Raw genomic sequence first — 23,645 nt, 5'->3', positions numbered from 1 at the left:
TTCCTCCTTTACTGGCGCAGCTCATCAATGTTAGCTTGGGTGCCAGGATTTTTAGCTTTACCCCCACTCTTTACTCGGTGGCTACTAAGGTAACCCAGAGAGTGGAGTAAAGCTCAAAAGGCTGCTGTTGTATGGTACCCAATCACCTAATCATCTAGGTCATCATCATCATCATCACAGGGTAATCAAAGGATTGAATGGTCACCCCCCCCCCCCACCTTTATCTTGATCACCTTCTTCATCATATTGGGTACATGACTATGCATCTTCTATGCAAATTATGAAAGATTTGTGATTTTAAAAAACTCATTCAAAACAAGTTGATGTATAAATACTATAATACCTCTGGACTTTCTTTTGGTTAGGCCTTAGAATTTCTATCAAAGCCTCAACTCATGAGTCATCACTGCCTTTTATTTCAAATACACAGTTCTGTTTGGTTTCTGTTTGATTTCTTAAAAGGTGGGAGGAAAATTAACTGGAACTGCTTCCAATTTACTGGAGATCCCTGGGTTAGAAAGTCTGGGGGAGAGTGCCTTTTATCTCCCTAAGAATCTTAGGCTCTTTTTCAAGTGAAATTTTCTCATGTAGCATTGCTGCCTCATACTAAGTGTTTTCCATCAAGACCAGAGGAGCTGTTGCTCAGAGAACAAGGGTTGTAATGAAAGCCTGACCCAAATAGAGGCCATCGTATTAGCCAGGTGACAATCTTCCAATATGCAGATGCCCAAGACAGGTCAGGGGGTCAGAGTAGTGGCATGATGAAATGGCCAGGAGGTAAGCGGGTGGAAAATTGGCGATGGTTTATTCCTGTTTCCTCTAAGCAGACATCACTGTACAACACCCCTGGAGTATTAACTCTATTGATTCTCTGGATACACGTTTCCTTGACCCTACGATTCCAATAGATCGAGCGGCACTTCTGTTTTGTAATTCGGTGGATTTGTTTTCTGTCAAAGGGGTAACCACACTTAGGTGGACCTTACTTAGTAGTAACTGAGTATAAGGTTATGGGGTGAACACAACATCCATGCATAGATCAATATGAGGGAAGTTGAGAGACACTCTAAAAAGCCAATAACTTTGAGCAGCCAATACATGTACAGTATCAGCCTTGTACAATTTATAATCTGATAAGGACAAAGTTGTTGCTTTGCTTTTCTGTACGTGCATATTAATCATTTCTTCTATTGTCTGTGTTCATTTTCATTTTCATATCTTCATTTTCATATTATCTTCATATCTTTCACTAGGAAAAGCTTCCTATAGAAAATGATAAATGTTGAATATGCTTTTGGCAGTTTAGTATCTTTCACCTCTTTTTTTGTTTTCAAACATACTTTTAGTTTTAGGTGCAATGTCAAGATATTTGTTACTTTTGCTCTAAAGGTTACCCTCTGTACAGGAGCATGACAGTTGTTTGTTGCCATTTTGGCAAGGAAAAATAAACCAGTTTCAAACAAAATTTACGAAGATAGCAGTGGCAAACACTCCTAACATGCTTTACTATGTTGGCAAATTAAACCACTTAGGAGAATTAAACATCTCATGAATCAAAGTCAACACTTCTTATTTATGAATTCTCCTTACTGCTGGACCTGGCACAAGTACTAGGCGACCTGGAATTTTGACAGCTTCCAGCTGTGTAACTCAACAACTGACAATCTCACATTTGTATGGCTCTTCAAACCTCCTCAATCAAACTTACACTGTTTACAAGAGGCTTGGTACAATACTGAATGCAAATTAGGATTTCCAACTATACTCAGGTCTTTGTAAACTTTGGGTAAATGGCAGGTGTTTCAGCTTAAGAATGATGATAAAAACAGAACCTTGATTAGTGCCATACCTGTACACTATGAAGTACAGCTCCCTGCCATTCCTTCTAAGTTATGAGCAATTTTACTGTGTCTTTTGATAGCAGCGGTCTCTATCAATTTGGCTCAAGAAAACCCACATAACTGCAACTATTACTAGTCCAGAGACCACCAAGCATAACCAGGGACTCCCTCCACAGCTGGGAATCCATTCTTTCAGCAAGTATAAAAGCCAGTTCTGCTTGGTTTCCAGTTTAATCAAACAGCATGGCCCCGACAAGCTCAGCAGTATCCAAGTTACCCTAAACCCTATTAGCAAAACCCCATGACTCTCCAAAATGGGCGTCTGCAAAATGCCTCTTTGAGGTGAAGCACAGAGTGTGTGACCTGGGTTGGGATTTACTAGTTTTATGATTCTAACTTTAGGCACAAGGAACTACCAAGCAGTTGGAAAAAGTTCATTGCAAAACCAAGGATTTAACCCGGTAAATGATGAAATAGATGCCACACAATTGACACGAATATTGAAAAATTGCCCTAAGCACAAGCAGATCTAAGGTTACGTTGTTCCATGGGGTGACCAAGTATGCTGTGCACTGATTGGCAACCAGGGGACTCTGGTATGAGGAAAATAGTTCTACCTCACAATCTAATTATGATACCTGTTTTCAATAAATCGCTTTCCTTTCACATGCCTTTTATGCCGAACAAAAGCGTAGCTCCTTGAAGTAAGAGAGAACTGTGCTGTCTATAAAAACACTTCAGTCTAGTAGACTAGAGTAGTCTTCGGTTTCATAAATACATGCACACTGCCCTGTTAGAGCCAGAATGTAGGGCACTGGGAGGATGTGTGTTCCTCCCTGCATACTTGTATACATCAACTGTCAACAATTAGTAGAGCTGAGCAAAGAAATAACAGACCAGCGAGGGGGCCCACCAGATGCACCCTCATGTGAAGCATCCCTTGTCAACAAATACATGCCTACTGTGAACTAACAGAAAAACACACAGACCAACAGAAAAATGAGGTAAAGCCTCAACACTGTCCTGGCAGTGATCTATCACTCAACTCATCTGTAGCTGAGTTTGTGACAATAGATAACATTACAGTAATGACATATTACATTTCTCCAGCATTCTTGAAAGCTGCAGTGCATTACATGTCTGTTTGGATTTGGGTAAGTTTACATAGGATGATGCAGCTGTCCAGCTACACAGTAATTGTAATTGCAAAGTTTTAGCTACCCCCCAACTTCCATACCTATACCCCCTCGGAGCAACAAGACCTACTATATGTACATAATCTGCAATCAGACGTTAGGATAGAAGAGCATAATGTTTTCTGTAACCCTGTTTCGGGTGGTTGTGTGAAACACAAACAGAGCAGCCAGAAAAATTCCTTTCCAATATCCACTGTTCGTCTGTTCCTACTTCAGTACCTGGCCAAAGACTCAACTCAAAGAAAAATCTGCTTGCAGATGATGACAATTTATCATACAGTCCTAGCTGTGCTCTTATGGTATGACGTGGCCAATATCATGCCAAATCTACGATCTAGCCTAATTTCTGTGCCAGATGACCCTACACAGTCATGATACATGAACATACGTGACAATATTTCCTTTACTGACCCCCAGGTTGGTGGCATAGAAAAACACAGGGTTAAATTTCAGCAGATGTTTCTCCCTCTGGAGGCCAGGGATGTCAACTTCAGGGGATTACTGATCTTCAGCCATGTCACTTCTGACTTGGTTTCTCAGATACACACCAAACTCCTGCCTAAACAAACTTCTCTAGCGATACACATGGGGGTGGAGATATACACTAAAGTATCATCAACATGGCTGTATGTTGGACATCACATACACCGGGTCTTTTTTCTTACATATCCGCACATAAAAAAACATTTCTAGTTGCAGTTTCAAGTAGAAGTCTTGCAAATTGCAAGGAGGTTATATAACCTCCTTGCAAGTTGGAAGTTATATTCAACTTTTGTATTACATTGTATAAGGCACCTCTTAGAAGATTTGCTGCAAAGATAAGGAATCTTGGGCCTCCGAGGGGTCATCCAATGATCGACATTATCTTTCCTACATCACAATTAGGACATCCTACATCACCACAGGGATGATAAATTCTGAACTTGGACTTCGGGGTTATTTTTACAGAGCTGACCCATTGAACTTCTGCATACCTGATACAAAATAGACGAGACCATAAATTCAAGTTTTCAACGCTGCAGATCTGGAATCAATTAGACTCCTTGATAAAATGATTAAGATAAATCCGGTCCAAGGTCGATCTGAATCTTGGTGATTTCGAAAACCGTTTGGTTTTCAAGCTTGGTAGGAAATGGCGTGGCCATGTTGGTAACGGTAGTGACCTGTGGCTGAGCCACAAATACGCCACATATCCAACATTCAGAACCGTAACACCCTTGCAAACAACAACGCAAGGTCAACACACAGTCTCTAAATAGGTCTCCTTCTCCAAAAGATCCGCTTACACTAGTTACAGTGCCTCCCACGAAATTATGTACCACGCAGGAGAAACAACGCGCGCCGAGAAGTTTCACAACTTCGCCAGGAGTTCACCAATTTTAGAGATGTGTGGCGTGCGTGCTAGCTGTAAAGTCTGTGGCTCGTTTCTATTTTAGATCGACCCCGTTTTTTTTCTGCCACACACACAGCCCACGCCGCCGGACATCCGTGTTTGTATTTTCCCGAGAATCGCGCCAAGCCACCAACTTTATCTACCCCGCGGGCCATTCACCGAAAACTACAACAACGTGTAAACAAAACTCGGGGATTCCCTTCCTCACTTCTAAAACACTCACCGCTCTCCAAAGCTTTGAGGCACGAGGGCTTCCATGCAGGCATATCGCGGCTGCTGACTTGTTGGGAGTCTCTGCACCGATTTTACCGACACCCAGGCCTGGTCTCTCTCGGTCGGGAAGGGAAACCCTTATGGTAAATGTCCTTTGAGACTGATGGCTATCAGTTCGGCGAGATCGCCTCTGGGCAAAGCAAAGCAGCTGGAACAGATAGAAACACCGCGGCAAAACGAAACCAACGAGGACCAAAATAAATCATTTTAAACTTAATCTTGGCTGAAATATGTAATATATCATTTTGATACGAACAAATAGCAAAGTATATGATGTTGAATTTGTTTGAAAATTATTTTGTATTCAATGAGCGTCATTACGGGGCTTTTTGGTACGTTCGGATGCCTTATCATTTTGGATCAAACGACTATGTAAAAGGGGATACATATTTATCATATTCTTAGTAAAGGCAGAAATATGGAGTAAAAGAAAAGACGTGAGTGAATAATAATATTTTTCATAATACAAAATGTTATTATTCAATTTTTGTAAGGAACAATAGCTAAGTTACATACATGTATAGAATATTCTATCCCTCTTAATGAATGGACTATCCTTTGTTTTCCAATATGGCCAACACAGACAGACGTGTCTTTGATCACCGGTGTGAATACATGTAGGTAATTTTACACTTTACGACGTTCTGACTAAAGTGTACATGCCAACAATAAGCTACAACCTTGCTTAGGTGTTCAGGACCAAGCTGTACAGTTAGGAACGGTATCTAAAACGTCGCGGGCGGCTTTGAAAGTGCAAGGGGGCGGTCCCGGAGAAGAAAATCATATCATCTTGGATCCATCTTGTCTCGATTATGATGTCTCAGCAAGCACCTCTTTACGTAATACTGTTTAAAAATAGGTCTGGTCGGTGTAAAACAAATCTATCTTACATCAAGTACTAAACGCGTTGGCTTTAAGAGATTGACATTTCAAGGATACCACTCTCTGTAACCAGTTGTATTAGTTGTACACACGTTACATGAATATTGTTTATATGCCTAAGGCAGGTGTCTTTTGCTGACTGTGATCATGAGCCTTAGGGTATACTTAACTGGATGATACAGCACTCCTCTAGGAGAACAAGGATATTCTGATATTAAGCAGTGTTCAGACAGCTTGACCTGTGTTCGCACTCCGACCTTTGGATACAGAGACATGATTACTACCCACTTGACCACTGTATGTCATTTGTTAGATGTCAGAAAAAGCGCAGGCTGCGCTGGTTGGGTCATGTCTCCCGCATGGATCACTCGCGCCTACCACACCAGGTATTGTACGGTCAGCTTGCAGATGGCAAACGTGCCAGGGGACGCCCCAAGCTCCGCTTTGTCGACGTCTGCAAGCGGGACCTGAAACTCTTCAACATTGCCGCGGACTGGGAGCACTTAGCTCAAGACCGCTCTGCATGGCGGCACAAAATCCACCAAGGTGCGAAAAAACTGGAACTTGACTTGGAACTTAACGAGTTTGCCAGAAGGCAAAAGAGACACACACCATGCCAAACAACAGCTTTCATCTGCGCTGTCTGTGGCAAACACTGCAAGAGTAAAGCTGGACTCGTCGCTCACGGACGAGCCCACCGACGCTGAACTGATCGTCCGGCAGGATGAAAAGGAACTGATGATGAGATGTCAGAATTATGTGACTGTCTGGTTGCAGCCATTAACCTTAAAGTACACGCTAGACTCGTTTTTATATCATAGCACTGTCTTCATATTCACAGGGCTGTCTCCAGGACCCATCACGGAAATTTGCTTGTAGGGATGGAACAAAAATTTCACCAACAAAATGATATTGATGAAAATATACTTTTGTAAGCTTAAACTGACAGCAAAAATTAGAAACATAAGCCCCCCCCCCCCCAAAAAAAAAAAATTATTGGTAAGGAAAAACATTGACAGCCCAGGTATATTACTAGTATGTCAATTTATTGAATTAACATATTATTCCTTTTGCAGGAGGCCTTGAGGGGTGCTGTAAGATGAAGCTATTTGAAAGGACCAATCCTTAACACCCTGGAACTGTCAATTCACCTTTAACGATGCCTGGAGCCAGACTTAACAAGAAGCTTCTTCTATGTGGATTCTTCGTGGCCACCTTTTCAGTCTTTGGCTGGTTGAGACTCTTGTTCTTGATAAACTCCTATGAGTTCAAACCTAGAAGACATGCTCCGGAGGCAATGAGATTGTTCAGCACAGCAGTACCAAATCATGCGGTAATTTTTCACTTTTAGTTTCATTAGCTCAATGCATGATGTACAAAATGTCAAATAAACTGATGGACGTACCGACTAATAACTATCTAGTACCAGCTCAGAAAAAAACAAGAAATAGTCATGCCTTCAAGTACCTACCAGAGTTATCATCCCAAAATTGCTGTGTTCAAAAATTCATTTTTCCCTAGAACTGTCATAGAGTGGAACTCATTGCCACCAAGGACTGTAGCATACTCGCTTGATAGCTTTAAACAACGCTACGGTAATATAACCAGCTGCTGCTGCGCTGCGTGCCTGTGAAACTGCCGTGTTACGCCAAATGGCCGTTATACCGGCTATATAGATACAAATACAGATACAGAATTCACAAGAAAAATGATGAAATATTTGGACTTTTGTTCAATGTATTTCAATTCTCCAGGACTGGTATAGACAGCACTGTTTTGGGAACACAAAGGAAAATTTCACTATAGGTAAACTGGAGGACCTTCTGGAAGGATGGCATTCAGCACAGCACCCTGACTGCAGGTAATGCTGTCATTTGTATTCACTGACAGTCAAATACCACAGACATACTGCACAAATATGTATTATCACATAGGTAGATGGCGTCGACCAATCAGAAGCCTCCATTGCCCACAATAAGTGGTCTGTTATCACGCCATAACACACCACTTATTGACGTCATGTCAGAACACAACCGTTCCATTTTGAAGAGGGGGTATCTTTTTGATGAATCTTTTTCTTAACCTTGTTTAAAAAATCTTTATAACCGTTGCATTTTGTAGAGGGGGTATCTATTTGATGAATCTTTTTCTTAACCTTGTTTAAGAAAATCTTTATTGTCTTAGAATTCCTAAAAATTTCCTTAGAATACATGAAAAAGGAAAAAAAAATTTAAAATTCCCAAAAATGTTCCGCGTGTTCCATTTGCTGTTGGCCGAAGAAACCACGTTCTATCTAAGGTTCCGCGCGTTCCATTTCCTGCTGGCCAAAGAACCTGTGTTCTATTCAGGTTACCTGAGGTCATGTTGCAGGGAGATTCTTCAATGATAACATTTTCTGACTGACCTGAAACCGACCCTCCTATCCTGTGTGGTTGAAATAAATAAATCAGACAACAGTTATACATATTCTTCATCATCTTCTGTTAAAAAAGGACATGTGAATTCTGAAATGCATTCTTAATAGTATAAGGGATCTATGCGTCAAACAGAAATTGTCTACTCTTATATGCGTCAGTTTGGATAAGCTATATGATAATAACGTTAATGACCCGCCTCTTCCTCGGTGTATATGGTGTCATAACGCCTGGTCATGTGCTATAACCACCTCATAAAACCACCTCGTTCGCTTCGCTCACTCGGTGGTTTTATTCGGTGGTTATAGCACATGGCCAGGCGTTATGACACCATATACCCCTCGGGGCGGGTCATTAACCCTTAATTGAACAACAACCTAAGTTTTGATATCATCCATACTCAAGCTAAACAAGTGGTTGTTATAACTAATACCTTGTTGCATACATGATGATACCATTCAACGGGGTATAGACATGGTGAGCAATAACAAAAGGTGTCAAGAGGCTTAAGCACTTTAAGACTGTTTAAACTGCAAAAACTGCAAACTGCTAGGGTGTAAACAGGAGTGATTAGTATGTGAATGGTGTTGTAATATGTTGATAATCTGATAACTTTTTTTTATTGATTTTTCAGAGAGTTGCACAGAATATTTGATGACCTCTACTTGGTGACCAGAAAGTCTGGGCAGGTGGTGATACCTGACACCTTCCAAACCAAAGTACTGAAGTGGCTGGGAAATAACTACGACTTACTTAAGGATGTAAAACTACAGGTAAGATAAAAGATGTATAATCATGTGTTTTTGTAATGTCTGTCCTAAAATGAGTTACTGTCTTGCAAGTAATTTGCTAGTCAAATAGAAAATACAAATTACATGTATGTCTGGTCAATTCTTGCATATTGTTTGAACAGATAACAGTATGAAATGCTCACGTGATGCTGACAAATTATCTTTTGTCTTCCACAGTTTGTGACCACGGTGTTCAACCTGATCACACACGAGAGTTCTGTATTCAACCCCATTCGCTCCAAAAGACCTGGAGTTGCAACAGCAGACAAGGATGTAACAAACTAGTATGTAACAATCCTTGATTTGCAGACCCATTGTTGAATTGGTGAATGGAGCATGAATGTCTTTATGAAATATGGATTTCCCACAAGTTTATGCAAGGTATGCAATTGTATCTCAATGATTTCACTTTGAACTTTTGTAAATCTGTAAAAAACGTATTAGACTGTTCAGGAATTCAGTACAGTTTAGGTTTAGATAAAGACTTGAACTTTGCTTAATTCCTTATGTTCCAACAGTGTAGATGAGTTGGCCAAAGAGACAGAGAATGAGTGTGACTTCTGTGCATACCAATTGTAAGTATATATCATCCTCCACTTTTTCAGATTTTTTTTGTTTAAAATGTTCACTTGGATATTCATATGTTTGTAATACTTGTGTCTTAATTTTAATGAAGTATATTGTTAAGTCTTAGGTACTAGTAAGTCAATGGCCGTGTACAGTTTCAAGAACACCTTAATGCCAGCTTGCATCAGGTGCATTTTTGTGAAATAACCTTTCCTTTGTAGTAAAACAGCAGAGGACACGTTCGGCAGGATAGAATCCACGCACTCGGCCACTGCTGCCAACACCTTCAAGTACGACAGCTTCCACGCCATCATTCTTTTCAAGACACATCATCCAACTGCCTTCACTGAGGAACAGTTTATGGATTTTACAAGCACAGCCATGAAATGGTAAATCAAATACTATGTATTGTTCTATGGAGTTGTGTTATATACTCATGAAGAGTGTGTCACTTATGCAGTGGTCATCTCGAAGCAGATGATAGAAGGTAAAATTTAAACCTTCTCTGGCCACATTTGTTTTTCTGGCACAAATGATGCTATGTCAGAAAAAACTTAGCAACCTGAAAACTTAACGATTTACCATCCTAACATCTGCTTGGAGATTGTTGACAAACATGTGTATGTATTCACTTCAATTGCTGTACATGTACATGTATAAAGTTTAAGATTCTCTTGATGTATATTTTCATACATATGCACGTGTATGTCATCATTGCTTAAAAGTTACAATGTCACATGTACCAAAGGCATCTGACAATGCATTTGGTTAACATATAATCATATCCACAAGTGAAAACTGACATTCCCTTTATCTCAGGTTCATGAAGTGCTATGACACAGACAAGCAGTACCGCTATCCCCACCTGATGTGGGACAGTCTACCCAAAGCCAGCGCCAGTCAGGTTCACCCGCATGCACAGGCTAGCCTCAGTGCCGCCAGACATTACGGTGGGTCTTTTAACACTGTGCACAACAGACAATATAACTATACAACCTATATCAAGTCTTATATTCTTTTACAGTATTGCTGAGTGAAAAGTCAGATGTTAACGTTGCTAACTGGGAGATCCCAATTCAATCCTGGGGCTACTCCTGTTTTCAGGAAGGGATGTAAAATGGGGTCCCATGTTCGAGGAGGTGCCTCACACCTGTTAAAGGGGAAGGGCTAGCATTGCTGCAACCCCTTTACCCTGCTACAGAAGCAGCAAGGAAACATGCTACCCTAGGTCCACCACTAGGCACTACAAGGGTCTGAACAAATGAACAATTTTCGTGCACACAACCATGTGTGATAGTCTGTCTTCTGCCTTCCTGAGAGCGGTAGGTAGTACACAGAAGACTACAGAAACAATATGTCTGTGTAGAAGAAAACTCCAATGTCCTTTGATTAACCAACCTGGTGAAACTATACACAGATGAATGCAATGTTCTTGGATTTGATTGGCCTGGTCTGGAATAGTGATCAATGTTGAGATCATGCTCCTTGTCTCTTTGACCACATTCAGGTCTGATGGAACACATCCACCTGTCAGCAGAGCACTATGCAGATCAACATGACGGCAACAACTACTTTTCACACCTTTTACAGGTACATGTGATATAATGCATTTCATGGGATGTCTCTGTAGCACAACTGGTAGTAGTCTTACAGTTGAGCTCCTAGTTCCAATTAGACCCCAGTTCAAGCCTGGGCAGGACGTCTCGGTTGGATATACCCTACTACTGGAAACTAGGCACTACAAGGGTCTGAAACAAATGAATGAAAAATGCTGTTCCCATCATTGTTTTGCTGACTACATGTATCTTCAACATTGTGCTTAAAAATGTGTTATCTTTTTGTATCCACAGGTCCATAACGCACTTGGTTTGACTACCTTCCTTGGCAATGCCTCGGCCATGGCCTACCTGGTATGTTAATGGAAGCACATTCTAGATAGAAGTAGTTAGAAGAAAAATATCAGATACCCACACACAAAAAAAACCTTGGATTTTATGAGTAAATGATGCAACAGTGCATTAGTATGTATTCCCTTAAAATTATGATGTACCAATCAGAGTCAAAATAGAGTTACAGTGTATTTTGAATGTCCAATGAGAACCACTTGGTAAGATACATGTACATATAAATGTGGAAGAAATCCACATCCACTGATTCTCTTATGAAACCAACCTGATCTCACCTCGTAGACACCTAAGAAAGACCATGAAGTCTTCATCATGAGCCGAACATCTGGAGAGGACTTCTTCAGACTCATCTACTATACCATAAGGAGTAAGTATACTTCTTCCCTAGACATACCTTGGAATGATGCCAATGTAGTCCTTGTTGCCTTAACCTATTAACACGACGAAAAACAGCGGATGCTGTCTGAAACGTCCGACTGCTTCAAAATTTTATCTAGTTGCTTGAGTAACTATTTTCGGCGTAGTTCTTGTTGTAATCATTTCTTACAACGCAAGGTTGTGATGGGCCTAAATATTCCGAACAATGTAACCAGGTGTGATGATGACTGATATCTTATTTCTTCCAGCTTTTATTGATGACCTGAAACTTCCAGCCTTCAGTATGGCCATGTTCTTACCCAGACTGGTAGGAAACTTCACTCACTTTTTATTCACTTTGCAGAAAACTGAACAAATACATAGCAGTAGCCATACATAGTAGTAGCAAGTCTCACAGTTCATAAGCATATGTTGTAATAAAGTGTTGAACAGACAGTGTAATGCTAAATTGTTATTCCCAGAAAACCTTTAACAGTATTGTGTTGAAACCAATTGGGACAATTGGGAAAAACCAAATTGTTTTCTTGTATTTGAACATCTTTACTCACTTAAAAAAGTCTGAACCACCTGCCAGTATACATAGTTACACAGCTTCCCAGTGTGTGGTCCCTTTTATACCTTAACTTCATTCAAAGTCACATGATGTCTTGTGGTCTTTTCCAGGAGCCGTTCAGTGCGCCCACATCAGATGACATCCCCGCTGTAGCCAGGATCATCACTCGTGGTCCCCCAGACAACCCCAGAAACGACATCAGTGCCATGGAACTCTTTGCAGTAAGTCTCCTTCCTCTTTGGTTAGTGTAGCTGGCATGTTCTTCTTCTTCTTGCCTTTAATGCCCACGGTCTTGATGACGACCATTCTGGCATGTAGGGAAAGTTGTGTAAAGTGCCTTTCCTAAGGGCACAAGATTGGTGATACGGCAGGATTCGAACCCGGGACCCCTTGGTTCTGAGCAGAACATGCTGCCGTTGTGCCACATGACCCCACATGTAAATGATTCAATCAAATCTACCTAGTATACAGACTTTTCAGATGACGTCGTTTGTGCCATATTGTACTGGATTATATTGTACGTCTGTTAAACATGCCAACTTTCTTCTGCTGTAATTCAATTGCTTGCCTTAATGTTCACGAGGGGGATTCAAATCATAATTACTACAAATGAAAAGATTGCTTTTCATAGACGAAAATGATAACAGTGTCAACTATATTATATAGAAAAGATTCTGTATGCTTGGGTCAAAGGTGAAATTATCTAAAGGATCTGCTAAAAGTGGCAAAATGGCCAGGTAGGTTGTACAGGTTTCACTGTATATGTACCATCTATTTAGCATTTTGAAATATATTCTTACACACATCTATACAGAAATCATGTGAAATTTTAAAACATTGTTGTGTTGCAGGCATCCAATGTGAACGTCGACCCTTTCGCTGTGATTAAGCATATTAAGAACACCATAAGTAGAAACAAGAAGGAAGTACAGCCGTCTCCACATGGAGATGATGTCCTGATCAATCAGAAGAAAGAAGAGGTACTACAGGCGACTCCAGAGAAGCCTGGGATTAAACAGGACAGCAAGGATGTAGAAAACCAAGTGCAAGAAGCATTATGACCAACCAGACAAAATTTTGTTGGTTTTCATGTAGTCATGAAGTTGTACATATTGCTTAGCAATAACTCCACTTGTCTTCCAAAATATGAGGCTACAAATCTTCTTATCTATTAGAGTTTTTATGTTAATAGGTGCAAAATTTGAGATGTTATAACTTAAAGACAGATAAGGAAGTGGGAAGAAATGTGTACATTTTAAGCATGATTGGTACATGGTGTGATTTTGAGATTCAAAGGAAAATAGGTCAAACCTGCATGTTTTAAAAAGGTGGTCTATGTGGATTAATGTATAAGGCCCGACCTCTGTTTTCGTGTGAAATATCCTGCCCAGAGGATTTAATGGCTACAAAATTGGTTTCCTCAGTGATCATGTTCCTAAGTCTATAGAAGCTCCTAAATGTGTCCTTATATAGGTTGCCCCAACCCACACTGGGGATTGATGCAGTGTAATGACACTGTGTGATCAAGTAATATTATCCATGTCATTTCAAATTGCTCATTTTGCATTCCAATCAAACCCTGGTATCAAGACTTTTTTAGTTTTCAGCAGTACGTGTATGTGCAGACGACATGCTGCCAAACTGAGATTAACACAGCTTGACCTGTATAGTTCTTGCATTAAGCCAAAGGGGAGTTATATCAGCAATACCATACAGATGCAGTTGGACATACATGTATGAGTCAGAAAAATTGCAGGAGATTTATCTTTAAATTTGAGATTTAGATCACGTGAGATTGAAACTGCTTTTCATTTATGTAAATGCAGTAAATTCCATATGTAAAAAGAGGAGAGATTGGAGAGAAATCTTAGATATTTCTGAAAAATACAATTTTATTCATACCTATACTGTTGTGGTATCATCATATTTACTGTGCCATTATTGAATACTATACATATTCAGGGAGTGATAACAAGGATCTCTGTGAAGTGAATTGCATGTACAATGTGTCTCATAAGTTTATCCAGACATGTTTCTGTGACTTTAAGCCTTACAGGTGGCTTAAGTCTAACATCCATTATGGATAAGGATGTCGGGAGAGCAGTTCTGAATTTGTTATGAGGGTGGTAGGTCAGACATACATTATTCATATAGAGTCGTAGTAGGATTTGTAGTATATTTTAGTATATTTTTTAAAATATACTAAAATATACTACAAATCCTTTTAACGATTTGTAGTATATTTTAGTATATTTTAAAAAGATCTTTTTCAGCATACATTTATGCAACAATATGATAAGTGAACACATGTTGTAAAAGTTAGACCTTGCAAAGGCACCAGTCCTGGTGTAGAAACAACTGTAATATCTTTCGGCATTCAAAACATTCACATTCGAAACAAACACTCAACCATATCCCAACATCTTAGATCTCCAGCACAGCCATACGATGCAGGTGAAGGGCTGACAATAAAAAGTCACCACATCCAACATCTTTTCTTGCTGCCCTACATGCCGGGATTGACATTAAGGGTACCGGTACATAACGCCAGTCTTCTCTGTCACGCCCAGTTGATTAGATTAGCTCTTCAGTGAGCTGAGATGGATCGAGATCACTTTCACATCCCACCAGTAGCATCCACCTCAGCATCTGTCATCTTAAAGGGAACCAGTCAAAGCTCCTCCTTTGGATGCATATGAGTAGAGGGGAATGCAGGATGGTTGAACACATACATGATGGCTTTCTCCACCAACCGTCTGAATTCTGTAGGGTTGACGGTGTAGTTCACAAACTTGTCGTAATCCCCTCGTCCTTTATATGTGCCCAACTGAAATGATATGAGAGTTCTTCCTTGCATTTGTCTCAAATGTCTAGCCTCCGTTGCAGGCTCTGAACCGGCTTTTTGGGGGGCTAAATAATGCACTTTTTGCAGCCAGCCCGTAACTATCAGCCAACACCGTAACTATTAGCCGGCTAGTTATGGTGTTGGCTGATAGTTACGGGCTGGCTGCAAAAAGTGTATTATTTAGCCCCCCAAAAAGCCGGTTCAGAGCCTGCAACGGAGGCCATCAAATGTCAAGGAAAGACAAAATTTGTATTGAATCGTCTTTAACAAAAAATGGCATTTTTGGATCTTATTTAATATTTCATTTGAACAAAACCTTTGATTTCAAAGTCTTCTTTTTTATTTCAAAAGAATATTCTCTTTCATAACAAAACTAACATTCTGAAGAAAAGCAGACAAGCTTTCCCTCTCATCAAACAGACAAGTTGACTTTGTTTCTTAACCACAGCAAATTTGTACTGCCCCAAAAGACAGTGTTTTAAGGTATTAAGACCTTGATTGCGTGAAAAGGGTACCTCGTCCATCTGTGTAACGCCGGCGCTGCCTTCCCATGTGATGTATCCGACCCCTCGCAGTGCTGCTAGGTTACGGTAACATGGCTCGTCACCACAGTTGTAGCTGAGGAATTTTTTTAAAAATCAACCACTTGTACTTAAACAGATTTCATCTTTTAGCAAGGAACATTTTATGATCCTTTGCACTTTCATACATCAGATCAGCCAGTCAATAGAAAAGCCGACCCGAAGCGACCTCTTTGAAACTCAGATTCGAATCAGCCATGACCCGACAAATCGCTTTCTTAGTTTCTAGTTTCTAGGTGTCAGCTTTTAAAGGATGTTTTCAGTTTGACAATTTTGGCACTTTGGAAATGATACAAGCCGACCGCCATAAGACCTTTGAAGAAAAGTAGCAGAATCTCTTTTTTTTTAAAGCTTAATCGCGGTCGGCTTGTATCATTTTCAAAGTGCCAAAATTGTCAATCTGAAAACATTCTTTAAAAGCTGACACTTTCCCACATCTCACTGGCGAGTTTGTGTTGCCCGATTTAGTCGTTAAGGCAAACTAGAAAGCGATTTATCGGGTCATGGCTGATTCGAATCTGAGTTTCAAAGAGGTCAAATGTTCGGGGTGATGATATGACATAGGTTTGTTGCCATATTGCACACATGAATACCACTGTTGCCACTCACATCTCCAGCAGACAGGCCCAGTCAGGTAAGAACAGGGCGTGGGTCAGCCCAGCACCATGGATCCCGATGAAGATGTCAGTGTTCTGTGTGTGCTGAAATTTGATATATGAATTAGAAAATATGGGAATAGCAACAAGGTCAAAAAAAAATAGTTATTTGTACTACAATTCCCTTATCCTTCACAAATACTTCAGTATTCCTTGATTGAGCATAAAATGATGATACTGTATAACCAAGTCACTCGTACATTGTACATGTATGACAAACCGTGCAAGCATACTTTACCTGTAACTGTTCCAGAAATGACATTTTTCTGCAAAGTAAAAAGATGATTCATTTGTTATGAATAAGTCATATGAGAAGTTATTTTCCGAAGTTTTCACAACCAAATTGTGCCAACTTTCTATTCTCCAAGCAGAGGTTTCGGTCGAGTGGGGTAGGAGTGTCCGGGATTTTTTTTTTACGTTCCTAGGAAGAGGAACGTAAAAAATCCCTGACACTCCTACCCCACTCGACCGAAACCTCTGCTTGGAGAATACCAACTTTCTGCCTCCATAACTTTCCAATCTTTATCATGTACGTTACCACACAATAAAGCATGCCTAGCTCGTCGTTAGGCGGCACCAATGTGATGGAGATGAAAGGGGAACGCACCTGTGCTTATAGTCAACCTTACTGACGTGAAGTCTTGGATCCGTTCTTAGTTGTGCCAGGAGCTGTGGAGAAAAGCATTGGGCAGCTCCAAATGAAAATGCTTTAAATAACCTTGAGAACACTGGACAACGAGACTTATTTCCTACTTTGTCCACTAAATAAAACTGATACCGAGACAGGTAGAAGTATAGATACAATTTAGCCTCACGTCTGATTGGAGATAACAGGTGCTTTTAAAGCTCGCCTGAATATGGTAACTATAAAATGATATTCAACCCCTTGTAAAGGATGGCCAAGGGGTGAGTCTCCACTGTTAATATCTTTATCTTAAGTCACAGCACGCTAAGAACTGGTCTTGTTCAAGGCCACCGGGCTTCGGAAGGCGCCCCACTGACCTGGTCTTCATTCAGCACCTGGCGGAACCGTGTCGTTCTGGACAGGAAGGTGACTCGCAGGCGCCCGTCCTGAGCAAAACACAGACCACAAGACTGAAGGAACAGCTAAACACAACAAAATCAACTATATAGAAGATACGGGCGCCTTTGTTATTGTTATTGGGTGGGCCGACTACTCTTTCTTCGCAGCCAGGGGCTGAATTTGGAGGAGCGCACATTTGACGGGGCTAGATCGCAAGGGTCTGTAGCGACTGCCTGTCACTGCCATTCGGCTCGCAGGTGACCTCAATACGACAATTGCCCCATGTGTGGCCATAGGACTGTAGGTTTTGAACCACTCACACTATCGTTTTAGGACTGTAGGTTTTGAACCACTCACACCAGGAAGGACCCCTACTCTAGTGTTATAAGTGCGGTGGGTTCTTTAACGTGCTCGAGGTGTGGCTCTCCTCAAACACGGGACCTCCATTTAACGTCCTATCCGAGAGACGTCCCTAACCGAAGCTAGGTACTCATTTACACCTGAGTGAAGTGAGGAAAGTCGTGTAAAGTGCCTTTGGGAACCCCGGATTCGAACTCAGTACCTCTGGGTTCTGGGGCCAAACACCCTGCCACTGCGCCACCGCGACGCCACTGACAAGGAGGATTTATATCCCATTATTGTGCAGCGGCCTTGGCATTTTGCCTTTAAAGTTTTTACCATTCGTGATTCTCAGTAAAAGATGTCCGGATCCGCGTTATTGAAGGCACTCAACGGTTTCCATCAAGCATCACTTCAGGTCGTCTATATTTCTGCACATGACTACAGAGTCTGGTATCGTTTTAAACTAATGGAAATCATTGTCATCCAATTCGACTTCAAGCATCGACTGTCCCCATTATATCTCTAGATCAGTCGGTGTTTCCAGGATGGTACCTTACCTGGGGTTGTCCATGGTCGATTCCTAGCCTGTATAGGACATGGCGGGAAAAGGCACGAACAAGTCCGCTGTTTTTGCAGCCTGGTACCTAAAAGAAACAAGAAATTAACGCACATGAATATATTGCGTGACTTTGTATTTTGTGTCCAAACTTTACTCCTTGTTTTCCCGGCTATACTATCGTTACTGAATTAATGTAAAAGTGAATAGAATTATTTATAGCTAGCTGTAAAGTTGCGTTTGTCGCACTCGTTGTCTTTCTTTGTTACGACACTTCTCAAAGATCCTCAAATATATGAAAGGAATGACACTTAAGCGATTGTGTTTATCAAATTCGTTCATACCAAGGGCAAGTTGTAGTACAGTCCTAATGCTATTCTGGGCAGCAGGGGGAAAATGGCTTCACGGACACACACCTTCGAGAGACAGGAAAATACCAATGAGAACATCGCGTTTTAGGCAAAAGCGCATTCATTTTTTTAATCAATGACAATTACAACATTGAGGAATCGACTTGTGCATTTGCAGGAGATGATAGCCTACGTCAAGCACTTTTTGGTGAAATGTACAAGAAGCAATCTAATGTTATCTGGGAAAGAAATTAAACAAAACTTCACTCGTTATTCATTGTCGGTAAATTGCGATTATGGGTCGAATAAATCTAAAAAAAAGACACGTAGGAGTACTTACCCGTTTGCCGTCGTAATTCTTGAGGTGGATGAGAGGGTGATCAGTGAAGGCCCGCCAGGTGTCGCCGAACATGTCCTTGTAAGAACGACCGCTCTGAAGTTCAACATATGCTTCTTGCGATTATCATGTGAGTTACAGAGTATCTGGTCATGTTGTCGACATTTAATGACCAAAATTGACATGGCATTTACTAAAGAAAAGTTCGTGTTATCAAATATAGTGCTTCCGTCATAGTGTGATATCACGCAAAACACAACTACATCAGAGAGACGTCGGTGGAGGTTAGACATCCTGGTACTGTAGCCCGCCATAAGATACGTGATAAGATACGCGAGGTAACAGTTATTCAAGCAACTGGATAAAATTTGGAAACAGGTCACTGACGAAAGACTGTTGAAATGTCTGACCGTTTCCGGCAATTGTTATACAGTTACTAGTACTTGAGTAACTATTACCTTGCGCATATGAGAGATGATTTACAGCAAGTACCTGCTTGGAGATCACGACTGTGACCTTGCATTGAACACTATGTAAGCTGCCCTACCGTGTCCCAGACGATGATGTTTACATCCGTGGAAAAGGACCCGTTGACGTGCTGAGAGATGTAGAGGTTCAGGAAATCACAGAAGTGGTGGTACATGTTTATACCTGCGGAAAGGGACACAACATCAACATCAAGTTACAGAAGTGGTGGTACATGTTTATACCTGCGGAAAGAGACACAACATCAACATCAAGTTACAGAAGTGGTGGTACATGTTTATACCTGCGGAAAGGGACACAACATCAACATCAAGTTACAGAAGTGGTGGTACATGTTTATACCTGCGGAAAGCGACACAACCGCATTGCATATCTTCATAATTTCATTGCACATCTTTCACTTCCCAAAAGATACTACTCGTCCTTGATATCGCATATCAATTAAATTGCTATATTGTGATTGTTGTTCACCTTGTAGTGCTTAGTGACATATACGGTTTCTGTAGAAGGGTATAACAGGCTTTAGCGTGCTCAAGGCACCTCCTCGAACACGATACCGCCGGTCGACTACAATTTTACGTCCCTTCCGAAAGATGGTGCAGCCCCAACCGAGATGCCGCGTTCCCAGGATTTGCACCGGGGTCTCCCAGTTACAGTTGGTAACTGGGAGACCCCGGTGCAAATCCAGGAACCAGGAACTCAGCTGCGATGCTGCTACCAGTTGAGCTACAAAGGCATTTTGTAGTATGCTCTTTAAAAGAAGAATATGCACTGTGTTCCTATACCTAAGTCCAGCTTCATGAAATAGGTGGGCGTGTCCAAAATTACGTCACAGTTTTCGTTGCCTGCGGTTGGTCGGAAGTTGAGTGACGTAAAGTTTTCCAGTTCTGCGTACCTGCAAAAGTGCAAAGACGATGTATGATGCCTGTTTTCATTTATATTCACGGCCAATGGGTTAATATTCGCAACAGAGTTGAAGGTTGGTACTGTATCTTCAGATATTAGTAACTTACCAAGACATGAGACCATGGACTTCGTGGCCTGCCATGTTTGTCAGTCTGTCAGTTATAACTTTGCAATGTCCTCCTATGTCACCAGGTCCAAGTATATCTCTTTTAAATCTGGAAGATTTGCAGATGATAATCAAGAAATAAATGCGTTATTACAACTCAAAATCATTCTATTCGTGGCGCCCATCGGCTCCAAACACACTGGCTTGATCGCTCGTATGCCTGAAGTTTGTGTTGACAGTCGACGTACCTTACAGGAATGCTCTTACGAGAATGGTGAAACTGAGCAAGTTCAGAAATGGAAATTACAGCAACAAGTTATTTTAGATGGGAAAGACTAACATGTGTGTGATTTCTCTTTTGTTGAACACAAGAATTGGTAAAACGTCAACATATTCAAAGAACGACAAAGCAACTTAGTCGGTGGCACTAACGTATTGTTAATGGGAAAATATGTTACTTGACTCAGCTCAGTTCCAAACCTTTTCCCGAAGTGGTTTTCGTGGATTTTGAGCCGGCGGAAGTCCAGATAAAGGTTTCTCCCTTTGCAGTAGCGCGCGTAGTGAGAACACTCCAGCCACGAGTCCTCCTGGAGAGAACAACAGCGTATTACGTAACGTTACGAACGTCTTCATTTCTGAGGATCGAGGTCTTTTTTTCAACTTCATCTTCTTTTCTGAAGATCGAGGTCTTTATTTGGCTAAATTTCAATAGTTATTTCAATATTCTAGAGGAAACACAGCAATACCTGACTCCTAGCCTCGCATAGCGTAACGAGTTGTCTCCTCTGCTCTCTGGCATATCCAAACCCCGCCTGCCACCAGAACCGTTCCGTGTTGGACAGTTTGTGACGTTTCCCTCTGTTATTACGCCAGTACCGAGAAAAAAATCGATAAGAAGAAAGCAATGAATCGTTGAAAAAGATAATCAAAGCCATTATCAATCCATCCATTCAAATTATTCAGACAAGTATAAGAAGCTGTTATAATTAAGACTATTGCTTTTGGACCTAGGTAAATCGCCTTTCTAAATTTTCGATAGGTTTGCGATTTCAATAGCGATAATTTCCAGGTCTGACAGTGCAAAACACAACAGTCGACAGGCTTTCATCGTCGACAAGTTAATGGGTAAGATCATACACTAAGATGCAAGCATTAGTTCTTTTCTGTGAACTTTGTGGTACACTAAACTCTTGCTGTTGACGTACTCCAAGTGACCCCCTCCCTTTCCATACAACACTATCATAGGCTCTTCCACGGTCCGTCCTTACTTTTCCCATTCCTGGGCGCACACTGGCGGGCTGTACCGAGATTCGGGAGGACAGTCCTCCTCGTACCCCCAGCACGGCAGTAGTGCTCTGTGTTGCCGGTAACATTGCGTGTCGTTGCGCACAGCTGCAGCCACCTCTGGGTGCGAGTACAGGTAGTACGGCAGGTGTTCAGGTGGCAGACGCAGGTGTGCCAGAGCAGGACAGGTGGGCGGAGTACTGACGTCACTAGTGTGCGAGGACCCTGACCATGACATCACCAGACCGATGGCATAACTCACCAGCACAGGCGGCCATCTAGATCTAGTATATAATACCGACTGGGGAAATGTGAAAAGAGTCAACAAAGAATTATTGTTATGGTCGTCATGTCATTCCGCTTCACGTGTAGATCAGCTGGTCACAATATTTTAAACCAGGCAAAAGTACATGGAAACGTTTCAGTTTAGCGGCCAGCAACAGACGGATATACTGATTGAATGCTATACCTTTATTGTACGTTTATTCTCTTATCAGCTAAGTACAGGTTATGGTGATAAAGGCAGAAGTACAGTTACAGTGATTTTAGAACGTGATATCTTACTACACCTACAGTAGCAGCGACTGATGTAACGTTATACTCTACGTTACAGTTTCAAATGCCTAAATCAGTCACGGTTGTGAGAAAATAGAACATTTACAGTAATCAAACGCTGCTGGTACCGAATCCGTGTAGTTGACTTCAGTATCCTGAGGAAAAACGTGTCCAGTTCATGAATCACACCCTTTGCACTACACAACATCGAAATCAAGACATAAACGTGGCTGTAACGTTACCATTTTCATGATGCGTCCGTGCTTGAGTTTCTCTATGCTAAACCAAATATTCTGGCGACCTCTGTCGTCTGACACTGTACAACCTTTGTTTGGTACTAAACAGCGCCACACCCATGTCGCAATGGCCCTGCTAATCTCGCCTTAAGTACAAGGCCATGGTTCCTTTGAAGGGCTTTGAAATATTCATAGCCCAACTGCTCTAGCATATATGTTCTTTTTCCACAGAGCCTTCGGGGTTTGCCACTGACGTCACTGGCGGACATGCGTCTTTACTAATAACAAGGGCACAAAACGTGTCACTACGATTGTCAATCCAAAAATGCAAAACAACAACAACGGTATATGTGATGCTTATCTATCTACCCACAGTTGACCTGTCTGGTATTTTCCTACGGTGAGGATTTGCTGTCAACATGTAAAAGCGCCACGGTTTCTTGATATACTGTCAAAGAAGCCAACGGCTGGTTTTCTGACTCACTTTGTGTGAGGCGTGGTGGATGATTTGAGGCAACGGGTTGTGTAGAGTATGTACGTGTTCCATTCTACAGAATGACGGCAACACTGACAACAAGTAAACCTTTCATACTTATCCAGGTAAACATTGACAATTGAAGATAGGCGTACCCACAAGTTTGGTTTACGTACGGTATACATTTAAGCGACGTTTTGGGGGTTTAGAAAGCTGAGTATGTGAAGTTGTGAACAATGACGGCACAACAGCCAAACATTCATGTATGTACACAACACCAAACATCAATCGGTGCGGGATCCCGAAACAAAGGAAGTGCCCCAAGGGTAGGATCGATTTCTAACATCATTCAAGAGGCTTATGCGCAGTGAGGGTAGGATCAACGTACGACAAGAAGTACAGACTGATAGGTTGGGGTATCTCACTAGACTGCGTCAAATTGCGCCAGGCATTCTTATATAAGTTATAATGGGTACCCGGGTGCAAACCGGCGATCGAGCAGTCAACTAGCTAGTGAGATACATGTCTGGTATTCACCACCATGAATGAAGCGGTCAATCTATTGTATCAAGGTCAAGGTCAATCTATTACTCAATGACATAATCAAGAAAGTTACACGTTGCATTTTGAGCATATTAAACAAGTCATTTTACAGTAGTCTGACTGTTACTGTACATGCGCGGATCCAGAGATGGTTCTAAAATGCACCAG

General features: G+C 41.3%; 3 protein-coding genes across 7 annotated transcripts in view; 1 reads left to right on the top strand and 2 right to left on the bottom strand.

The window, feature by feature from the left end:
* Positions 1-4,893, bottom strand: part of LOC136434791 (glutamate receptor-interacting protein 1-like) — a 90,349-nt gene extending 85,456 nt beyond the window's left edge. For 2 of the 4 annotated variants that reach the window (XM_066427847.1, XM_066427850.1), the window contains exon 1: positions 4,654-4,893. In XM_066427847.1, coding sequence (XP_066283944.1) covers positions 4,654-4,696 — 43 coding nt within the window. In that variant the 5' untranslated portion in view covers positions 4,697-4,893. The remainder of the gene's footprint in view (positions 1-4,653) is intronic. The other 2 variants (XM_066427846.1, XM_066427851.1) reach the window with 2 other exon arrangements.
* LOC136434793 (uncharacterized) overlaps positions 1-14,100 on the top strand; it is a 37,600-nt gene extending 23,500 nt beyond the window's left edge. Inside the window, exons 1-14 of one of the 2 annotated variants that reach the window (XM_066427853.1) lie at positions 5,287-5,320; positions 6,662-6,918; positions 7,340-7,446; positions 8,634-8,772; positions 8,968-9,074; positions 9,309-9,365; positions 9,579-9,746; positions 10,177-10,307; positions 10,865-10,947; positions 11,208-11,267; positions 11,547-11,631; positions 11,891-11,949; positions 12,306-12,416; positions 13,047-14,100. In XM_066427853.1, the coding sequence (XP_066283950.1) occupies positions 6,745-6,918; positions 7,340-7,446; positions 8,634-8,772; positions 8,968-9,074; positions 9,309-9,365; positions 9,579-9,746; positions 10,177-10,307; positions 10,865-10,947; positions 11,208-11,267; positions 11,547-11,631; positions 11,891-11,949; positions 12,306-12,416; positions 13,047-13,256 (1,491 nt within the window). In that variant the 5' untranslated portion in view covers positions 5,287-5,320; positions 6,662-6,744 and the 3' untranslated portion in view covers positions 13,257-14,100. Of the gene's footprint in view, positions 1-5,286; positions 5,321-6,661; positions 6,919-7,339; positions 7,447-8,633; positions 8,773-8,967; positions 9,075-9,308; positions 9,366-9,578; positions 9,747-10,176; positions 10,308-10,864; positions 10,948-11,207; positions 11,268-11,546; positions 11,632-11,890; positions 11,950-12,305; positions 12,417-13,046 lie in introns of those variants that run through there. The other variant, XM_066427855.1, reaches the window with a different exon arrangement.
* On the bottom strand, positions 14,063-22,488 carry LOC136434792 (EGF domain-specific O-linked N-acetylglucosamine transferase-like). The gene is made up of 16 exons (XM_066427852.1): positions 22,466-22,488; positions 21,653-21,969; positions 21,131-21,242; positions 20,865-20,971; positions 20,386-20,493; positions 20,158-20,267; positions 19,434-19,537; positions 18,890-18,982; positions 18,544-18,615; positions 18,201-18,287; positions 17,280-17,348; positions 16,885-16,946; positions 16,516-16,543; positions 16,231-16,322; positions 15,556-15,658; positions 14,063-15,022 (listed from the first exon to the last, which is right to left on the bottom strand). Exons 1-16 carry the CDS (start codon positions 22,472-22,474, stop codon positions 14,867-14,869), a joined length of 1,629 nt encoding a protein of 542 aa, XP_066283949.1. The 5' UTR covers positions 22,475-22,488; the 3' UTR covers positions 14,063-14,866.
* Between the last annotated feature and the right edge of the window lie 1,157 nt (positions 22,489-23,645).

The sequence above is a fragment of the Branchiostoma lanceolatum genome, chromosome 5 (assembly GCF_035083965.1).
Source record: "Branchiostoma lanceolatum isolate klBraLanc5 chromosome 5, klBraLanc5.hap2, whole genome shotgun sequence".
Taxonomy (NCBI): Eukaryota; Metazoa; Chordata; class Leptocardii; order Amphioxiformes; family Branchiostomatidae; genus Branchiostoma; species Branchiostoma lanceolatum.
Note: the sequence above shows the minus strand (reverse complement) of the source record. Positions and strands in the feature narration are given on the sequence as shown.

What these genes read in the sequence shown, in the direction of transcription:
- LOC136434792 (XM_066427852.1), bottom strand. An exon ending in TATGCGAGGCTAGGAGTCAG is followed by an intron (nt 20,972 to 21,130) that starts GTATTGCTGTGT and finishes TGTTCTCTCCAG; the next exon opens with GAGGACTCGTGGCTGGAGTG. An exon ending in GTCCATGGTCTCATGTCTTG is followed by an intron (nt 20,268 to 20,385) that starts GTAAGTTACTAA and finishes GCACTTTTGCAG; the next exon opens with GTACGCAGAACTGGAAAACT.